Here is a 16,996-nt window from a genome sequence, read left to right as displayed (position 1 = left end):
CGAGTAGCACATTCCCCAGGCACGGCACTTACTAAGCAAAAGCAACCTGCAAGGGAGATGGGAAGGAAGAGAAGGCTGCACCTCAGGGGGGAACCTGGGCTGTGGAAAGTGACTGCAGTCCAATGGGAATTTCCAGCATATTTTAAATGTTTCACCTGAGCCTACATATTAAATATTTTACATGTCAGAGTGTCCTATTAAACCCCTGTATCCATCCCCTAACATCTTGGAGGAATCCCTGAACCCAGAGCACTCCTATTACTATTGTCAAAAATTGTCCCAATAATTGTCAATGTGAAGGACATTCCTGCTCAGCATTCAGGGCCCTTAGTTTGGAGTGGGAGTTACAACGAGAAGAAAACATAAGCAGCAGCACCTCAGAAAATAACTGCCATATATTTGAATAGCATTCATTTCAAATGCATCCTTAGAAAATGGAAAAATTGCTTCCTCCTTTAATGTTTTCAAAATATACTTGTTATTTAGTTTGGATCAACTTGAAGTCTCAGTGGGGGACCAGCAGAGATTACAGGCTGTTTTGTCATCGGTGGGATCAAAATCTTCCACCCTCACTCTCATTCAGGAAGCGAAAGCACAATCAGAGGTGAGTGAAATGCAGAGGGTGCACAAAAACGGCAGCAGCATTAGTGGCCAGGTGCCCGTCGCCTGCTCTGACAGCCAAGGAGGGCGCGTCTGGTCCTGGAAGGCCTGGCTGGGCTGGGAATTCTACATCTCAGTCGGACTCTTGCCTCGTTTGCTGCCAGCTGGCTTCAGAAGCTAGACCTTCATGGAAAGTTCACATGCCATATTGGTGTCACTGCTACTTTAATTCCCTGGTAGCAAGTTACCACCTTTCCCACCCCAAGATTTGGAGTTTGTCTGCAGAGGGGCTTCTAAGCAGGACTGTGAAATGCTTCCAATGACAAAGTCCCTCCAGCCACTTCACTGTGCACATTAACTAGTGAAGGGCGCCACCTGCAGGTAAAAGAAACAGTTACACCAATACAGTCCTCCTTGTATCCTGAGGCCTAGGAGTTTGGGAACCCCTGTATAAGACAAAGGAGCTAATTACAAATAAAGTCTTTAAATGAATCGGATGTAACAATAACAAAAGAGAGGATGGCATCACATATAGAATACTACTCTGAAGAATAAAAGCTTCTCAGGACTGTTCATAGAAATTCGAAACCTAAGAGTTGAATATTAGGAAAATGCAAATATGAACAAATTTTTCTTTCCTAGTAATGTATTTGGCTTACTAACTTCATCTACAAACACTGTTCTAAAAATTAAAATATTACCCAAAGGATGCTATTTGAGGTTTATTATCTAACAGTCTTGCCATTTTTTTTTTTTTTTTTTTTTTTTTTTTTGGCCATACTAGGAATTGAACCCAAGGGTGCTCTACCACTGAGCCACACCCCCAGCCCTTTTTAGTTTTTGAGACAGTGTCTCAGTAAGTTACCCAGGCTGGCCTTGAACTAGCAATCCTCCCGCCTCAGCTTCCTAAGTGGCTAGGGTTCCAGGCATATGCCACCCCACCTAGCCAGCTCTGGCAGCTAATAAGCTGGCAGGGACGGTGAGCACGGGGGGAAGAGGGGAGATGATACCCTTTTAGTTTCACCTCCCCTCAGAGTCTCAGCCCACTGGTTTGGGTGTGTGCAGTTAGGAAACACCTGGGCACCAAGCAGTTTTCACTTTCAGTGAAAGGAAGTAGTCCGTCTCTCGCTGCCTTCTCGGACTTGTCATTACAGTAAGCATCTCACGCAGGAAGAGTCTCCGATCTCTATCAAGGTGGGGAGGGTGGGGTCACCCTCAGCCAGGACCCTCTGCTCCGGACATTTTATTTACAGTGTTAGATAATGTGGAGAAAGAGAAAAACAGTCTAAGCCAGCCTCATACACCAGGTGCCCATTACAGGAACCAGAAATAAAGTGGTGACTTTTTCTATGGACAGGATGCCCAGCGCTGCCATTGCAGCCATCGTCGGAGGCCTCCCTCCCTCTGGTTTGATATACATCCCCAGTGTGGCTCGGTGCTGAAGATCAAGCCTACTTTCATCAGAATACAGCTCTCTCGTGCGTTCTCTCTCTCTCTCTCTCTCGCTCTCTCTCTCTCTCGCTCTCTCTCTCTCTCGCTCTCTCTCTCTCTCTCTCTCTCTCTCTCTCGCTCTCTCTCTCTCGCTCTCTCTCTCTCTCTCTCTCTCTCTCTCTCTCACTCTCTCTCTCTCTCTCCCGCTCTCGCTCTCTCTCTCCCCCCGTCCTTCCCCCTTGTTTTCTTATTGTGTTCCCAAGCTGATTTCAGAGAGGAGGGGTGAGCAGAGACCGCCTCATTCTGCCATCTTCACACTAGCGGTTCTCTGCCTTGTTTTTTTTCCAGGGAGTATGGTTTGCAGGTGCCAAAAATGGAACTGTACAAAACTACTTCACAGCCTTTGGTGGTGCTGTGAGAGATGACAGAGGTCATCTCACAACCATCCCTGGTCTTCTGACTTCAGCACACCCAAGCCTTGAAGAGCACTTCATGGTTCATCTGGCTTCCGGGGTACTGTGCTGAGCTTCTCAAGCAAAATTTGGCCGGTTAGCCAGCTTCTAGCACACTGGTATCCTCACACACCCTGGAAAAAAACAATTTGAATGAATTAAAATATTGGTGACAACAAGTACTGCATTATAGGAGCTCTATCTTCAAATGTTCTGTCGCTTTGTGGTTAAATACCGGGGAAATACTCATATTCCATATTCATATTTCTTTACCTTCCAGAAGCTACACAAAAATCATTTACTGCCCACGTGTTTCCATTTTTGTTTAGAAGCCCAGTAGACATCCTTCTGTCTACTGATGTGTGCTTGGGCACAGGTATGGCTGAAGGACATTCTGGTATCAGCACATGTGCCTTGGTCCAAATCAGCTTCTTAGGAGAGAGAGAAAATGCTTAGAAATTAGCCCTTGTGACTTCCTAACAGGACCAAACACTTTCTTCTACCAGGTTCTCTCCCTTGCTGTTATAGAGTTGGTCTTCTGTCTCAGCTGTTTTCTTTCATCAAATCCATCTTTAAGGGTTATTCTTAGACTCTTGTTCTAGTGCTATATTTGAGAACACCTTGAAGTGATGGATTATCAATCACTTCATAAGAAAAAAGAACAATGCAGAGCTTTAAAATGTTGCTGAATCACATGTCACATGTGGGTGAAGGAAATAAGTTCGGAATAATTAGCCCAGCCAGTTTATTTATTTTAAAATCTTTTATTCCAAAAATATCTTTGGATGCGCGAGACAGGGACAGTCTTCTGGTAGTCCTACAATACTACTAAGAATGCTTTAGTCTCAATATCAGTTGAGTATTAGTTTTAACATAGTTTTTAGGTATTTTCTTCTTTCCTTCCCAGGGATTGAACCCAGAGGTGCTCTACCACTGAACTACAGGGTTTGTTTTGAGACAAGGTCTGACTGAATTGCAGTGGCCAGAAATTAGGGATCTTTCTGCCTTAGCCGTCCAAGTCACTGTGATTATAGGTGTCCACCATCACCCCCAGAAACATACTTTGTTTTTTATATTCTGAGTATTTTAGGACTGCTAGTTAATTTGCACCTGAAATCTAGTAACTGAACGTGCCAGAAGTGAGCATATAAAACACAAGGCCTCTGTCACTTAATCTTTTTTGCGGCTGTTGAAATTGGCTTTGCTAAATGTAGATGTAAAGAATTCTAGAATAAGGAATTCCCTTCAAGGTGAAAGTCTGTGCTATAATCAGATTTAGGAAGATACAATCTGGTGCCTCAAATGGCTTGAAAACGTGGGAATGCTTAATGCCCCTGCCCACATCCTGGTTCACGTTCACCTTCCCAGGGGTTCCACAACTGCAGCATAGACCCTCAGAACTTTCCACTTAAGCACTACCCAGAAGGGGTGCAGGTTGACCTGGGGACTTCTCTGACATTTCTGTGTGAGCTGGGGAATCACTGAGGCCTGGGATGGGCACCTACAGGAGGATTTAAGTTGGAGCTTCTCTTTCTTGGCACTGGGAATATACAGTAAATTGTTTTCCTGTTTCTCTTGACTAGAATAAAGAAGATATTTGCTTCATAGTCTTGAATAAAAAAGAAGGCTCAGGTTTGGGATTCAGTGTGGCAGGAGGGACAGATGTGGAGCCAAAATCAATCATGGTAAGTGACAGTGCCATTAGGATACAGATTGAACAGGATACAGATTCTGATTATAACATTCAAAGGCTACTGAGTTGTGTTAGCTACTACTTACACAGAAATGGAAACATGGAGGAAGTAGTTCACAGTATTTTCATTGACAAAGAAGACTGACATATGACTGACATGTATAGACCACATGTCAATACATATAAGCACAGTTATCTATATCCTTATAACTTGCCTAAATATCTTATTTAAGCACTAGAAAAACCTGAGGATCAACTGACCTAACTTAAATTCACTTATAAAATCACTTCTTTCCAAAGAATAGTAATGTAAGATATTGTACCACTCAGAGGCCTCGAGATCATGAAGGCCACTTTCATTGGTCTCATTTGTCCTTGTATTCCTGTTGCCTCATGGATGCCACACACATTAGACACTAACAAGAAGTTGAGTAAAAAATATGTGCTGGTATTGACATTTGTAATTCCACGTCCCGCACTGAATGATTTTGATCAACTTAAATATTTGTCATGAATAAGAAAACTTGTCATGAGGAACTTGTCTTCACTACAGAGTAGCAGTTGCTGTCTTGCCATCCCTGGAGGTCATAAATGGATTCTAGCTTTTGTTCCCCTTTCCTTTCTCCTTTCCAGGTCCACAGGGTGTTTTCTCAGGGGGCGGCTTCTCAGGAAGGGACTGTGAACCGAGGGGATTTCCTTCTCTCCATCAATGGCACCTCGTTGGCTGGCTTGGCCCACGGAGACGTCTTGAAGGTTCTGCATCAGGCACAGCTGCACAGACATGTCCTCATGGTCATCAAGAAAGGGAATGAACAGCCCAGATCCTCCTCCAGGCAGGAGCCTCCCATGGCCAATGGAAAGGGTTCGCTTTCCAGAAAGACCATGTCTCTGGAGCCTGGAACTGGTAAGATATCAGTTCAATAACCAGCATTCTGGTTAGACATTAAAAAAATAATGGCCAGTTCCTGAATCAGAAAAAGTGAATGTAGTGAAATATAGTGTTTGGGGATGCTTCCTGCAAAAGAAGTATTACAAACAATTTTGTTTAAAACTCCGTAGTGAAAGCCACACTGCTGAAAATTACTTGGCAGCTTCTCTCAACATCCTAAGGAGACACCATCATATTTACATCTCTTTGTTAGAACCTAAGTGGCTGGTAAGTAAAATCAAGGAATTCTTGTGACAGGGAAAATCCGTATTGAAGGAGAAATTCAAGAATGAGATTTGTCCCTGGGAAACATCAAGGTTGAGATTTTTTTCCTGTTTTGTAAGAACATAAGGAAATGAAAGAGCAAACATGTTTTTGTGTTTGAAAACAGACTGCAGCCTTCATCTGCTGAGAAGTATTTGCTACAAGGGATTCTCTGTGCCCCTCTGCGAGGTACTGCCTCAACACCAAGTACGCTTGTTTCTGACCACAGGCTGATTTCAGCCTCCAGAGAAGCACTGCACCCAGTGTCCTCCGCCTCTGCATTTGGGAATGACCTCTCTCTAGTCCAGAAGGCAGACAAGATCTACTGGAGTTGAGTTAGGCCACTGCCTTCTGGGAGGGGCCTTTTGCTTTCTTTTCAGCATCTCCCCCTGATGATCAAGGGTAGCTGAATGTCTCTGCTAAACTTGGCTTCACTGTGGCCTGAGCAATCTGTAAAGATTTTGCTGAAAATGGATTTGATTCCATTGAACAAATGAGAAACTCTACCTGTCAAGATTCCGACACAGTGGCTCCCGTGTCCTCGGCTCTTCTGTTTTCCACTCCTAGAGAGCTGACACCTTTCCCAACACACGGAAACACCTTCCTCATCAGACTGATGGCTCACCTTTGCCCCAGCACTCTCCAGTGGTTGGAGTATTTTCAGTGGGATCCTGGGGATTCAACCTATCAAAGGAAACATTTGGCACTTAATCCTAATAGCTTCCAGAGTTTTTGAGATTTACAACTCAAGAGAAGACCATCTCATTATCACTTATAATCCTGAAGTATTTCTGTAGCACCTCCAGACCACTGACCTTGAACCAGACCCAGCAGCATTATCCAGCTGTCAGCACCTTGAGGGCTGAAGCTCATTGCTATTCTTTGGGGTTTCCCTGCCCTGGGGCTCCCTGGTCCTATGCAGTTATTTTTTGGCAAACACTGACAGCATCTGATTTAGGCCTGATATGATAAGTTGCACATTAGAGATACCTGGAAAGCTTTGTCCAGAAAATTCCTCAATGAAATCAGAATGCTAAGGAGTGGGGACCTGGCATCAGCACCTCTTTAATGTTCCAAGTGATTCTGGGAGGCAGAGCGCCCCTGGATGGGTTTTTTGTTTTTCTGTTTAACAGGAAGTAAAGTCACCTATTGAAAAATTGTGCCACTCCCTGTATTAGTAAATGTCCTTCAGACCATGTGCTTTGGCTTTAAGCCGCAATGATGGTTTATGTTCAAAGGTGATGATGCTAGCTAGCTCCGCCTCCGCCCTAACAAATGTGGTTAAGTGGGCCCTTTAATTCCTTTGTGGTCCTTCCCCTGCCTCCCGAGCAACTAAGTGCACCTTTCCACTCAACTCTAATATCCTTGGCTGGAACAGCACAGAAGAATCATTAAAAGGCGAGTTTACAATTCCTACTCGGACCTCAGCCTGGCCTCTCCAAACTAGCACAGAATGGGCGCCAGTTCCTCGCAATGGAGGAGGTGTAACCATGGAAACGCTTCTCTCCACTGTGGAGCCAGATGCCAGTGAAGGCAGCCATGCCTGGAGGCAGGATTTCCCCTCATAGGAGCATGATGGATGCAAGGAAGGAAGCCCTGCTCAGTCCCAGGGAGCTTCTGAGTCAATTATGACAGCCCTCATGTGAGGCCAGGCACTTTGGTGCTGCTGCTTTTAGTACCAGACGGTGACACTCTGCGGCACAGAATTCAGGGTTAGCAGGAAATCCAATTTGATTCCCTAAGTGTTACTTCCATCCTCACTAAGATGCGTACCATCAAGCCCTGGGCTTGGCAAGAGCAGTATTTTCTGGGGATTTCTGCTTGGGTGTAAAAGCATTCTCCACACTTGCGGGAAATACACAGGAGAGCAGAATACGTAAGCACAGCAGGAACGTAGCCAGGCAGGCAGCCACATGCTGGAGACCAGCCTGAATGCTGAGCCCAAAGGTTTTGCTGAAAGTACTTCATGGGTTACAGGACTTGAGGGTGGCAGGAGACTATAGTGGGAGTAATGCATTTGGGGGCGGGTCATTGGGCACGTGGCACAATGAGCAACCCTGTCATTTTTATCCTGATAAATATCATTGCTGCAGGGAGAAGCGGAGCTGCTCCTGGTGCTCTGTGTGTTGAAGTGCTAAAGACCTCAGCTGGGCTGGGACTGAGTCTGGATGGAGGAAAATCATCCATGTCTGGAGATGGGCCCCTGGTCATTAAAAGGGTGTACAAAGGTAATGTCCGGGGAAGCTCAGCCAGCCTCCTCCTACCATTTCCACATGTCTCCATGAAAAATCAGTGCCTTCCATTGGAAATCAAACTTGATTTGATTTTGTTATTTTTATTTTATTTTATTTTAGTATTGGGGATGGAACCCAGAGAGACTTTACCACTGAGCTATATCCCCAGCCCTTTTTATTTTTCACTTTGAGACAGGGTCTCACTAAGTTGCTGAGGCTGGCCTCGAACTTCAGATCCTCTTGCCGCAGCCTCCCAAGTCAGGCATGCACCACTGTGTCTGGCTTCACACTCGTTTTTAAAATTCTAAAATGTCTTTAATGCTTTTGACATGTAGGGATTATTCTGGGTCATCCATGTAGTTTTTTACACATATTAAAACTCATGCTGTATCCATGTAACAGCCTGTCAGGTGACTAACAAGCTAAGTAACGCCATCAGACTCACCAGTCAGGAGTACTTAATACCAGCCAAGATCTCTCTAACTGAAAATACTAGACTGCAAGATGGGGACTGGGGTTGTGGCTCAGTGGTAGAGCATTTGCCTAGCGTGTGTGAGGGTTAGGGTTCAGTCCTCAGCACCATATACAAATATATAAAAATAAATGTTCATTGACAAGATTTATGTATATATGAAAATAGGAGGTAGATCTTATTGAAATGATCAGTAAAGATGAGGTTTCTTTGTGAACTTGGATAATTCATTTTATGATCTTGAGAAGCTTTCAAAAATCTCTTCAGATTCCTAAACTGAATAACTATATTAATGATATAATTGTAATATTATTATGTATTGACATTGTTGGTACAGAGTAGAAACCCATTAAAGTGGGCTGGGGTTATGGCTCAGGGTGCTTGCCTAGCATGTGTGAGGCACTGGGTTCGATTCTCAACACCACATATAAATAAATGAATAAAATAAAGGTTCATCAACATCTGAAAAATATAATATAAAAAAAAACCATTAAAGTTAAGAGAATGTTACAAAATAAGTAAGTCAATAAATAGTAACATCAGTTCTTAGCTAAGGATTTTTTTTATTATTTTAATGACCACAAGTCATTAGTTACTGACCTTTAGTGTTTTTCTATAATTATATAGTAATTTTGAAGCCTTTCTCCACTCCTGACACACAGCACTAATAGTGTAAAAAAAAAAAAAAAAAAAAAAAAAAAAAAAAAATTCTTCAATATAGAGCTGTGCTTTAAAAAACAATCTCCAGTGCTCTCAGCCTTACCCCATCTTCTAGGAAACCTTGAGAGCCACATGGAGAAAGAAGCAAATGCACAGGGTGAAGTGCTTGTGAACTGCTCACCTGTTTAACCCAGAGGCCACAAGAACCAAAATAAGGGCCTCTGGGGGCCAGGGAGGCTGGCCCAAGTTGTTGACGGCATGCTGCTATGCTGCTGTCTAGAAGTTCTTTGAGTGGATCTAGACCTTCACTGCCATCGAGTTGCCAAGACTACCTCTGAGAGCACCTGCGCACACAATAACCTTCTCTGTTGGTCATTTGCCCTGACCTTATGACATTCTGAACTAGTTCTATTCTCCATTGTGGCCAAGAGCAACACATGAACACTAAATTATCTCTTCTGCTAACTTAGCTGAAGAATGGGGGGGGGGGGGGGGCGGGGAAACCTCTATGGATCAAAAGTTGAAGTGAAATCCATAGTGACAGGTAAGCAGGGCTGCCACCCTGTGGCCCAGAGGAAGCAGGAGATGGGAAACAGGCAGTGGAAGCTGGGGCTCCAGTGTCCACCTAGGAGTAGGAGCTGAGCACCTCCTGAATTTCTGGACAACTGGAACCAGGCATCTTGTGAAGGGAAGGGCTGATCTGTTCTCCACCAGTCAGCTGTCTGCCCTTGGCCCTACCAGCAGGCAGAAGACAGGCACATATCAGGAGTCGGGCCTCTGCTACGTGGTGTCTGAACTTAACAGTGCCAAGGTAGAGAAACCACATTCGTTACTCATCTAGTTGACAGAACAGTAGACAGAGAGCTGAGCTAAGGCAAGCATGAAGCAACTTAACTATAACAGCACTGGCAAGGGACAGCTCTCAGAGTACACAGGATGTGGAGATCCATTGCCGGGAGCCCCATGAATAGGAAAGCCCACTAAAAAATAAAGGCAGGAATAATATCCAAGCATCAAGAGCGTATCCAAAAGGAGCAGAGATGTTAAAAAAACAAATGCCCACACACACCTTTAATGAAAATGAAGTCAAATGTATTTTTAATTAATAAAAAAGTAGACTGAATTCATATAAGGACAGAATTTGTAAGAATAGTGATAGAAGAAACAATTTAAACTACAAAAGGGTAAAAGGGATAAGGACTTTCAGAAGGAAAAGACAGATGAGAGGAAATATGAGGAGAAACTGTAACTAAGACTTTTCCAAAACTAAAAACAGGAGTCCTCAAACTAGGGCGGGGGAAGGGGGGAGATACATCATCAAGGGCAAAACAGGCTGCATATATAAAAACCCAAATCATGTAAAGAATAATGTGGAAATCTAAATAGCCAACAGATCAGTTCCTCAGCATGAATGCCAAAAGTTAACAGAGTAACACCTACAGAAGACAGAGGGCAACTGCTGTCCATCTACCCACTAAGCCATCACTCCAGAGGAACAGCTGAATGGAACTCATGAAAGGAGCTGGAGTCGCTGCCTCCAGGGCCAGTCACAGGACAGCCTCCACAGGCTAAGAAGCACACAGCAGGCGGGGTGGTGTTCCACTCCTGTAATCCCTGCAGCTCAGGAGCCTAAGACAAAAGGATTGTGAGTTCAAGGTCAGCCTCAGCAACTTAGCAAGGAAGGCCCTAAATCTAAATAAAATATTAAAAAGGGCTGGGGATGTGGCTCAGTGGTTAAGCACCCCTGGATTCAATCCCTGGTACCAAAAACAAAAAAAAAGACATAGCTTAAAAAGGTGTCCAAGGCCAATGTACCCTAATCCCAGAGCTACAACTGGCTTAGCACCCAATCTGACTGGGGAGCCTGTGCTCAGTTTTAGAATTTGCAGCATTTTCAATTTTCAGATTAGAGATGCTCAGTTGATAAAGTCTATCCACATATTCCAAAATCTAAAATACTTCTAGTCCCAAGCACTTCAGTTAAGGGAAATTTAACCTGTACTAACTTTTTGTGTAAATCTAATCTATTACCGCCCCCCCCCAAAAAAAATTTTTTTAAATAACTAAATATTGTATCTCCCTTAAAGGTCAGAAATTGTATCCATGACCAAATTAATAAACAGTTATTTTTAACTCCTTATGTGCAGCAGCAGCCACCCAAGAAAAAGTTAGAACATCGTCACTAGTACAATTCTGGGTCTGGGCTTCTTCTGAAATGTTTCTCCTTTCATCATTTTACCAAATAACTCAGCAATACATAATCCAAAAACAAAAAAATTGAAAACTGGAAGTATAGGAATATAATTGGAAAACTGTTCATACTTCCTGACGGGGAGGAGGGGAGAAGAAGAAGAACCTAAGATAATCTAATATCAGGCCAATGTGAATAGTTCACCAAACTGAGGAGTTCACAATCAATATACAGAGATCAACAGAACTTCTCATACGTTAGCAATAACCATTATTTTTAATTCACACGGGAAGATTTATTCAACATAACAGAAAACCATCTTTAAAAAAAAACAATCATATATCACTTAACAACAGGGATAGATTCTGAAAGATGCACTACTAGTCAACTTAGTTGCCACAGGAACACCACGATGTACTTACATTAAGATAGCCTTGCCACTCTAGGTGATGTAATATTATGGTACCACCATTGTATATGCAGCAAGTCACTGACCAAAATGTCATTATGTGACACGTTTTGACAGCAGAAGGTTTAATACATGGGGGGGAAAAAAGTCTGAGTAGACATAAAAATACAAGTGACTGACTAGAAGAACATCTATTGTATTTAATCAAAAAAAGGTTACTGAATAAAAAACTATAATTCAAGAAAAATACAAAACATCTGGTGCAGTGGTGCACACCTGAATCCCAGCTACTTGAGGGGCTAAGGCATCAGGATCTCCAGTTCCAGCTAGCTTGACAACTTTCCTGTTTCAAAATGAAATTTCTTTAAAAGGACTAGAGGAATAGCTCAGCACGAGAGTGCTTATCTAGTCTGTACAACGCCCTGGGTTCGGTAACTGCAAAAAAAGAAAAGGAGAAAGAAAGGAAAGAAAAAGAAGGGGGAAAAAACACAACTAGACTGGGTCCAGCAGCACATGCCTGTATTCCCAGCTGCTGAGAGGATGAGGCAGGAGAGCTGCAAAACCGAAGCCAGTCTGGGCAGCTGAGCAGGACCCTGTCTCAAAATTAAAAGAAAAAAATTTTACAGGGATGTACCTCAGTGGTACAATGCTTGCCAAGCATACCAGAGACACAGAGTTCAATCCCAGGCACACTAAAAATTAAAAATTCAGGTTACAAGGAAGCATAGAAAATTAACAAATGTCAAAAAAACCTAAATGGCCAAGAAACACAGAAGGGCAAACTTAAATTAATTGTGGGATGAAAATTATGACAACTATCAGGAATCGTTTTTAATGTCAGGTTGGCCAAAAATAACAAATCTCGTATGTTGTCAAGAATGCAGAGAAAAGAAAGCCCTCGTTACTTCCAGTGGAACCACTTATTGGGTCATCTCTTGGGGGGAATGTGGTAGGACTTACTAATATGAAGCCATGAAATAGCTTACCATTCTGTAACAGAACAGAAGACAACATAAATTCATAAAAAAGGAAAGCAATATGGCAACATAAAAAAGGAAAGCAATATGGCAACTTAAGAAATACATTAGATCTTTGTACACTAACCAAGACCAGCTCAAAAACAGCATAAACTGGGTAAAAAAAGCCAAATGCAGATTCTGCTCGGTTTAATACCAATTCATAATAACAACAGCAAAAACCTAAGAAAGTGTTAAAATAAACCTATGGAAGATGATTTGGAGAAATAGCATAAAAGCCAGATTCCCAAAGGATGTTTTTTAAAACTCAGTAAATGAGGAGAGAGACCTATCCTGCTCAATCAGGATTTGTTTGGCCTCATGAAATATCAACCTTAAAATAGCAGAGGTATAAACCAAAGAGAAGTTTATTTCTCACTCCTTTAAAGTCCAAAAGCTGGTATCACCTTTGGTTTGCACAGTATGGAATGTTTCCTGAAGGATTTTCATGTAGTTCATCTTATTCAATCCTTTCACCAACCTAGTAAGATAACAGGGCAGATATTACTGAAACCATATTTTGCAGATGAGAAACTTGTTTAGAGGAATTTGTAACTTGCCCATAGACACAGACCGGAGACCACAACGCAGCTGTAGTCCATGTAGGTGTGCCCCGTAGGTGTGCATCCCACTAACATAGGCTTCTGCTTTGGTTGTTTGGAACACTCCACGTCTTAGACCCAGGTGAAGACTCCAAATCACTTGTTTTCATATGACCTTCTTGAGGCCTTCAGTTAATATTCTAGAACAGGAATATTGGATATACTAACATAACTATAACTGGTTATGCCAAACAACAGTGCTCTGGTTCCTCCAGGAATTTATAAAAAAGCAGTGACTGCAACCAGCTCCTTCTTTTTGTTCCACTATGGAGCTGATGTGAGGCCTAGACTCTTCTATGATATCTGCCTCTATCATTCCCATAGAAAATACTTCTGTCCTTGGGTGGACTAGATTTGGACTTACTTTCTTCCAGGCTGTATTTTTATCAAATTTGGTTAAAAAAAAAAAAAAAAAAAACCTTTATGTATAAATATTTAATGACTTTTAGATCATCACAATGAAATACATACATCTACTCAGTCTTTTGAGATCTAATTAAGATTTCTAAGAAAATGAATTTTTACTTTCATACTTTGGAATTTTTTGATGTCATTTTGTCATGATAAAATGATTCCAGCCAATGTGCATTTTTTCTTCAATGTGATGTTTGTTTTCGATGTATATGTGCAAGAAAGTAGGTGGAGAAAGCTTAAACTTTTTTTCAAAGCTCACGAATTTGCTATAACCTACAAAAAGCTGTAATGAAGAAATATTTGTTTGCAGAGAATCAATTAAGTAGCTTCCAGTCACTGGTGAGCAGATGATTCCTGCTTCTCAGAACTTGAATGTTTCAGCCAATATCTGTTAACAATTGGAAGTTGAGCCTATTTCCCTGAATTCACTGGCTATTTAACTACTGATTTCCTTTGCCTAACTTTTTTTCATTTTGTATTGTTTTATTGGTTTGTAGTTCTTCATCTAGTAATGGATACTAACCCTTTGTTGAATACATTTAAATTCTCACCCCCTTGTCAGTCGCTTATTTTTGTCTTGTATTTTGGTGGTGGGGGGGGGGGATGAGAAAATTGATTTTTTTTTAATGTAATCCAACTGATTTTTTATTGGTATTTGTGTTTTGTATCCTAAGAAATAGTTCCCTATTTTAAGAATATAGGCATATATCATTTAGAGCTTCTCCTCATTTAAATTTTAGAAATTTTGGAAAGCTATGAAATTTCCAAACCCTCATTCTGCATTTGTTCTGACAGGTGGTGCAGCAGAACAAGCTGGAACAATAGAAGCTGGAGATGAAATTCTCGCTATTAATGGGAAGCCCCTGGTTGGGCTCATGCACTTTGATGCCTGGAATATTATGAAGTCTGTTCCAGAAGGACCGGTGCAGTTAGTAATTAGAAAGCATCGGAATTCATGAATTTCAACATGACTCTTTGTTTTCTCAGTTCTTTCCTCATTTTAGCAAATCAGAATGACTTCTTTAAATGACAGGTTCTTGAAACGACAAATAGTATAGACGAAAACTATAAAAGTCTCCAATTTTTTTGCTTTTCCACGAAGCCTGACCTGTTGTGTTGCAGCAGCAATGAAGTTGAACTCTGGAAGCCTGCAGGGGTCGTTTGGTTCTAGTGCCTATGCCCTCCTTTTATGTTTGCATTGAGGACACAAGAGGTGACATGCTCTTCTTCATCTGAAACACCTAGCTACACCTTCACTTCCCTCCTGCCACCTCTCCCAACATACAGTCCTGGTGCAAAGAGACCGGATGGGTAACACAAATGTCACAGCTAAAAAGACTAGTTTTATATAATTTTTTAAGTAAGTGACATGCTTTTAGGCACAGTCAATGGAAGGAAGAGCTGTAAGTCTATATATGTTATCCTGAAAAGAAAATAAGGCTTAGAAAAAAAAAATGAAATTATGACCTAATCATTAGGCTGAGCTCAGGAATTATCTAAATAATGAAAAGGCAAAATAAAGAAAGTAATATTTTTTAACTAGTGTAATGTACAATATATGGGTGCAGAGTTCAATTCAATGGGTCCCTGACTATGAAGTAATGATCACCTTCTAGTTCTCCAAGGTTAAGTCAAAGGCTGCTTTACAGTATAACAGTTCCAAAAACTGCACTAAACAGCCGTGAGCTTCACTGCCTACAAGGAGCAGGGAGTTGCAGATCTGAAAGCACCTTGCATCTGGTTTTCAAACCTGTCTTGGATAAGTGCTTAAATTCAAGACTGGACAACACAAAGCAGACAAAACTATCAGCCATGGGTTTCCACTTCTATATTTCATGCACTCCAACCACTCATTTCAAGTAAATTTTTAGAAGTATCTTTTTAGTGTCCTTAGATTTATAAGCAAAGGTATTCTATTTACAAATCCAAATTGAGCAGCATATATTAATCCTTTTGAGAAAAACTTTGGGTTGGTTTTTCTCTGCTTTCCCAGCACTTAAGAAATGTGACGTTTCTAGTTAATGGATCTCTTGTTTCTAGTTAATGGATTTCTTGACCTGGTATAACAAAACTCTATAATGACTGAAGTTGTTGCTATGTATTCCTGTTTTGCAAATTCTTCCTTTTGCTAAAAGTATTTTCCTCCAGAAGAATGTGACTCATGCTGCTTGTGAACACCCCCCAGCTGCCATAAGCTTCTTCAAAGTACCCATTCTTATCCCATGTGCCATTCCCCTGTGACACAGTTGGCTTTTCTCCCCTTGCACTATACCTTATTTTCCTAAATTCCAAAGCCTCATCAGCTTTGTTTACCAAAATGTAAAAACGAGGAAGAAAATGGAAAAACAGGGTGAGTCACTGTCAAGGTGAAGGAGTATGTAGTATTTACAACTTAAATCCTCGGGTGGTAAGAAGCCAGCCCACTGAGTCCTGGAAATACGGGTGGAGATTGTATTTGTCATACCTGCATGCATGATTCTAAGATTTTATGTTGGTGATTTAAAAAAATAACCTACAGCCAGGTAAAGGGCTATAAGTCCCAGATCATGGAGATACTTGAGCTGTCATCTATATACATCATTTTTCTGAGGACCAATTCTGCTAAAGATCTGTGAAGTTGGCCCAGTGAGGTCCCTCAGATGGGAGTAAAATACCTGGCTTGTCTGAGCCCAGATTTCTCATTTTTCAACAGGTTATGCAAAGGAAAATATAGTGCAGCAGTTAGCTAGAAAAACCTGATTGATTAAGCTTAGATTCTAATTTTCATTACAGTTACAGGTAGGATATTATAGGAAGTCAGTGCAAGGTGCATGCTAGATTATTTTTGAAGTCTCGGGGTCAATTTCATGGTTTCTACTTCTTGCCTAAAAATTAAGAGACTACTTGAAGTCAATACTGAAAACCATTTTTTGCCTCTACTTTTACAGCTTTGCCTTTAAGAAATGTAGAATCCATCATAAAACTCTAATAGTAAAGAAATGCACACTTCTATGTGAACAGACAGAACTTTCTAGAGCAATGGCATTACAAGGGTGGACCTCTGGCTTCTCATACCAAGTCATCAGCTATTTCTATTCCATCGTGCCAGAAGGATTCCCTGACCAACAGTAGGAATTTAAGGGAAGAAGCAAAAGCTGAATTTTGATCCTGAGAGATAGAAAGCTATTTATTTGTCTTCAGTGTTCAAGGCATGACTAGTGTTTCTAATTAGTCTAATAAGCTCCCACACTTCCTGAAGTGAACACTATAGTATTGTCCTACTAAAACTCGTTTGTTTTTTTTTAAACTGGTCAGTCATTCACAGTAAGCTATGAGGGTAAATGTGTCATAACATGTAAATCGTAGTTGCAAGAATATACCGTGAAAGCTGAGGAGGTTGGGTTTCATTTCCACCCTCCCACATGCATCTCATTGAATTGTATGGTTTGACTATAATTGGCACCACACTTGTTGTATATTATACATTATCCTTTATTTATGTAAAATAAAATGCCTTATATATTAAAGAGTAAGTGCAATAATATGAAATAGCCTGTACATTTTTAAATGTTGTTGCCAAGTTATGTAAATCCACATCTCTGTAAACAACTTTTTTAAGTAATTTTAAAAAAATAAACACTCTGCTTACTA

The 16,996-nt window shown here is 41.3% G+C and overlaps 1 protein-coding gene across 14 annotated transcripts in view; it reads left to right on the top strand.

Moving 5' to 3' along the window:
- Positions 1-16,996, top strand: part of Pdzd2 (PDZ domain containing 2) — a 365,774-nt gene extending 348,778 nt beyond the window's left edge. For all 14 annotated transcript variants that reach the window (XM_058572097.1, XM_046422305.2, XM_058572096.1 and 11 more), the window contains 5 exons: positions 487-604; positions 4,067-4,168; positions 4,810-5,080; positions 7,462-7,596; positions 14,162-16,996. In XM_058572097.1, the coding sequence (XP_058428080.1) occupies positions 487-604; positions 4,067-4,168; positions 4,810-5,080; positions 7,462-7,596; positions 14,162-14,325 (790 nt within the window). In that variant the 3' untranslated portion in view covers positions 14,326-16,996. The remainder of the gene's footprint in view (positions 1-486; positions 605-4,066; positions 4,169-4,809; positions 5,081-7,461; positions 7,597-14,161) is intronic.

Source organism: Marmota monax, unplaced genomic scaffold, assembly GCF_021218885.2.
Source record: "Marmota monax isolate L192 unplaced genomic scaffold, Marmota_monax_Labrador192_F-V1.1 WCK01_AAM20220418_F8-fsc00077, whole genome shotgun sequence".
NCBI classification, from domain to species: Eukaryota; Metazoa; Chordata; class Mammalia; order Rodentia; family Sciuridae; genus Marmota; species Marmota monax.
The sequence above is the reverse complement of the archived record's forward strand: the minus strand, read 5'-3'. Positions and strand labels throughout refer to the sequence as shown.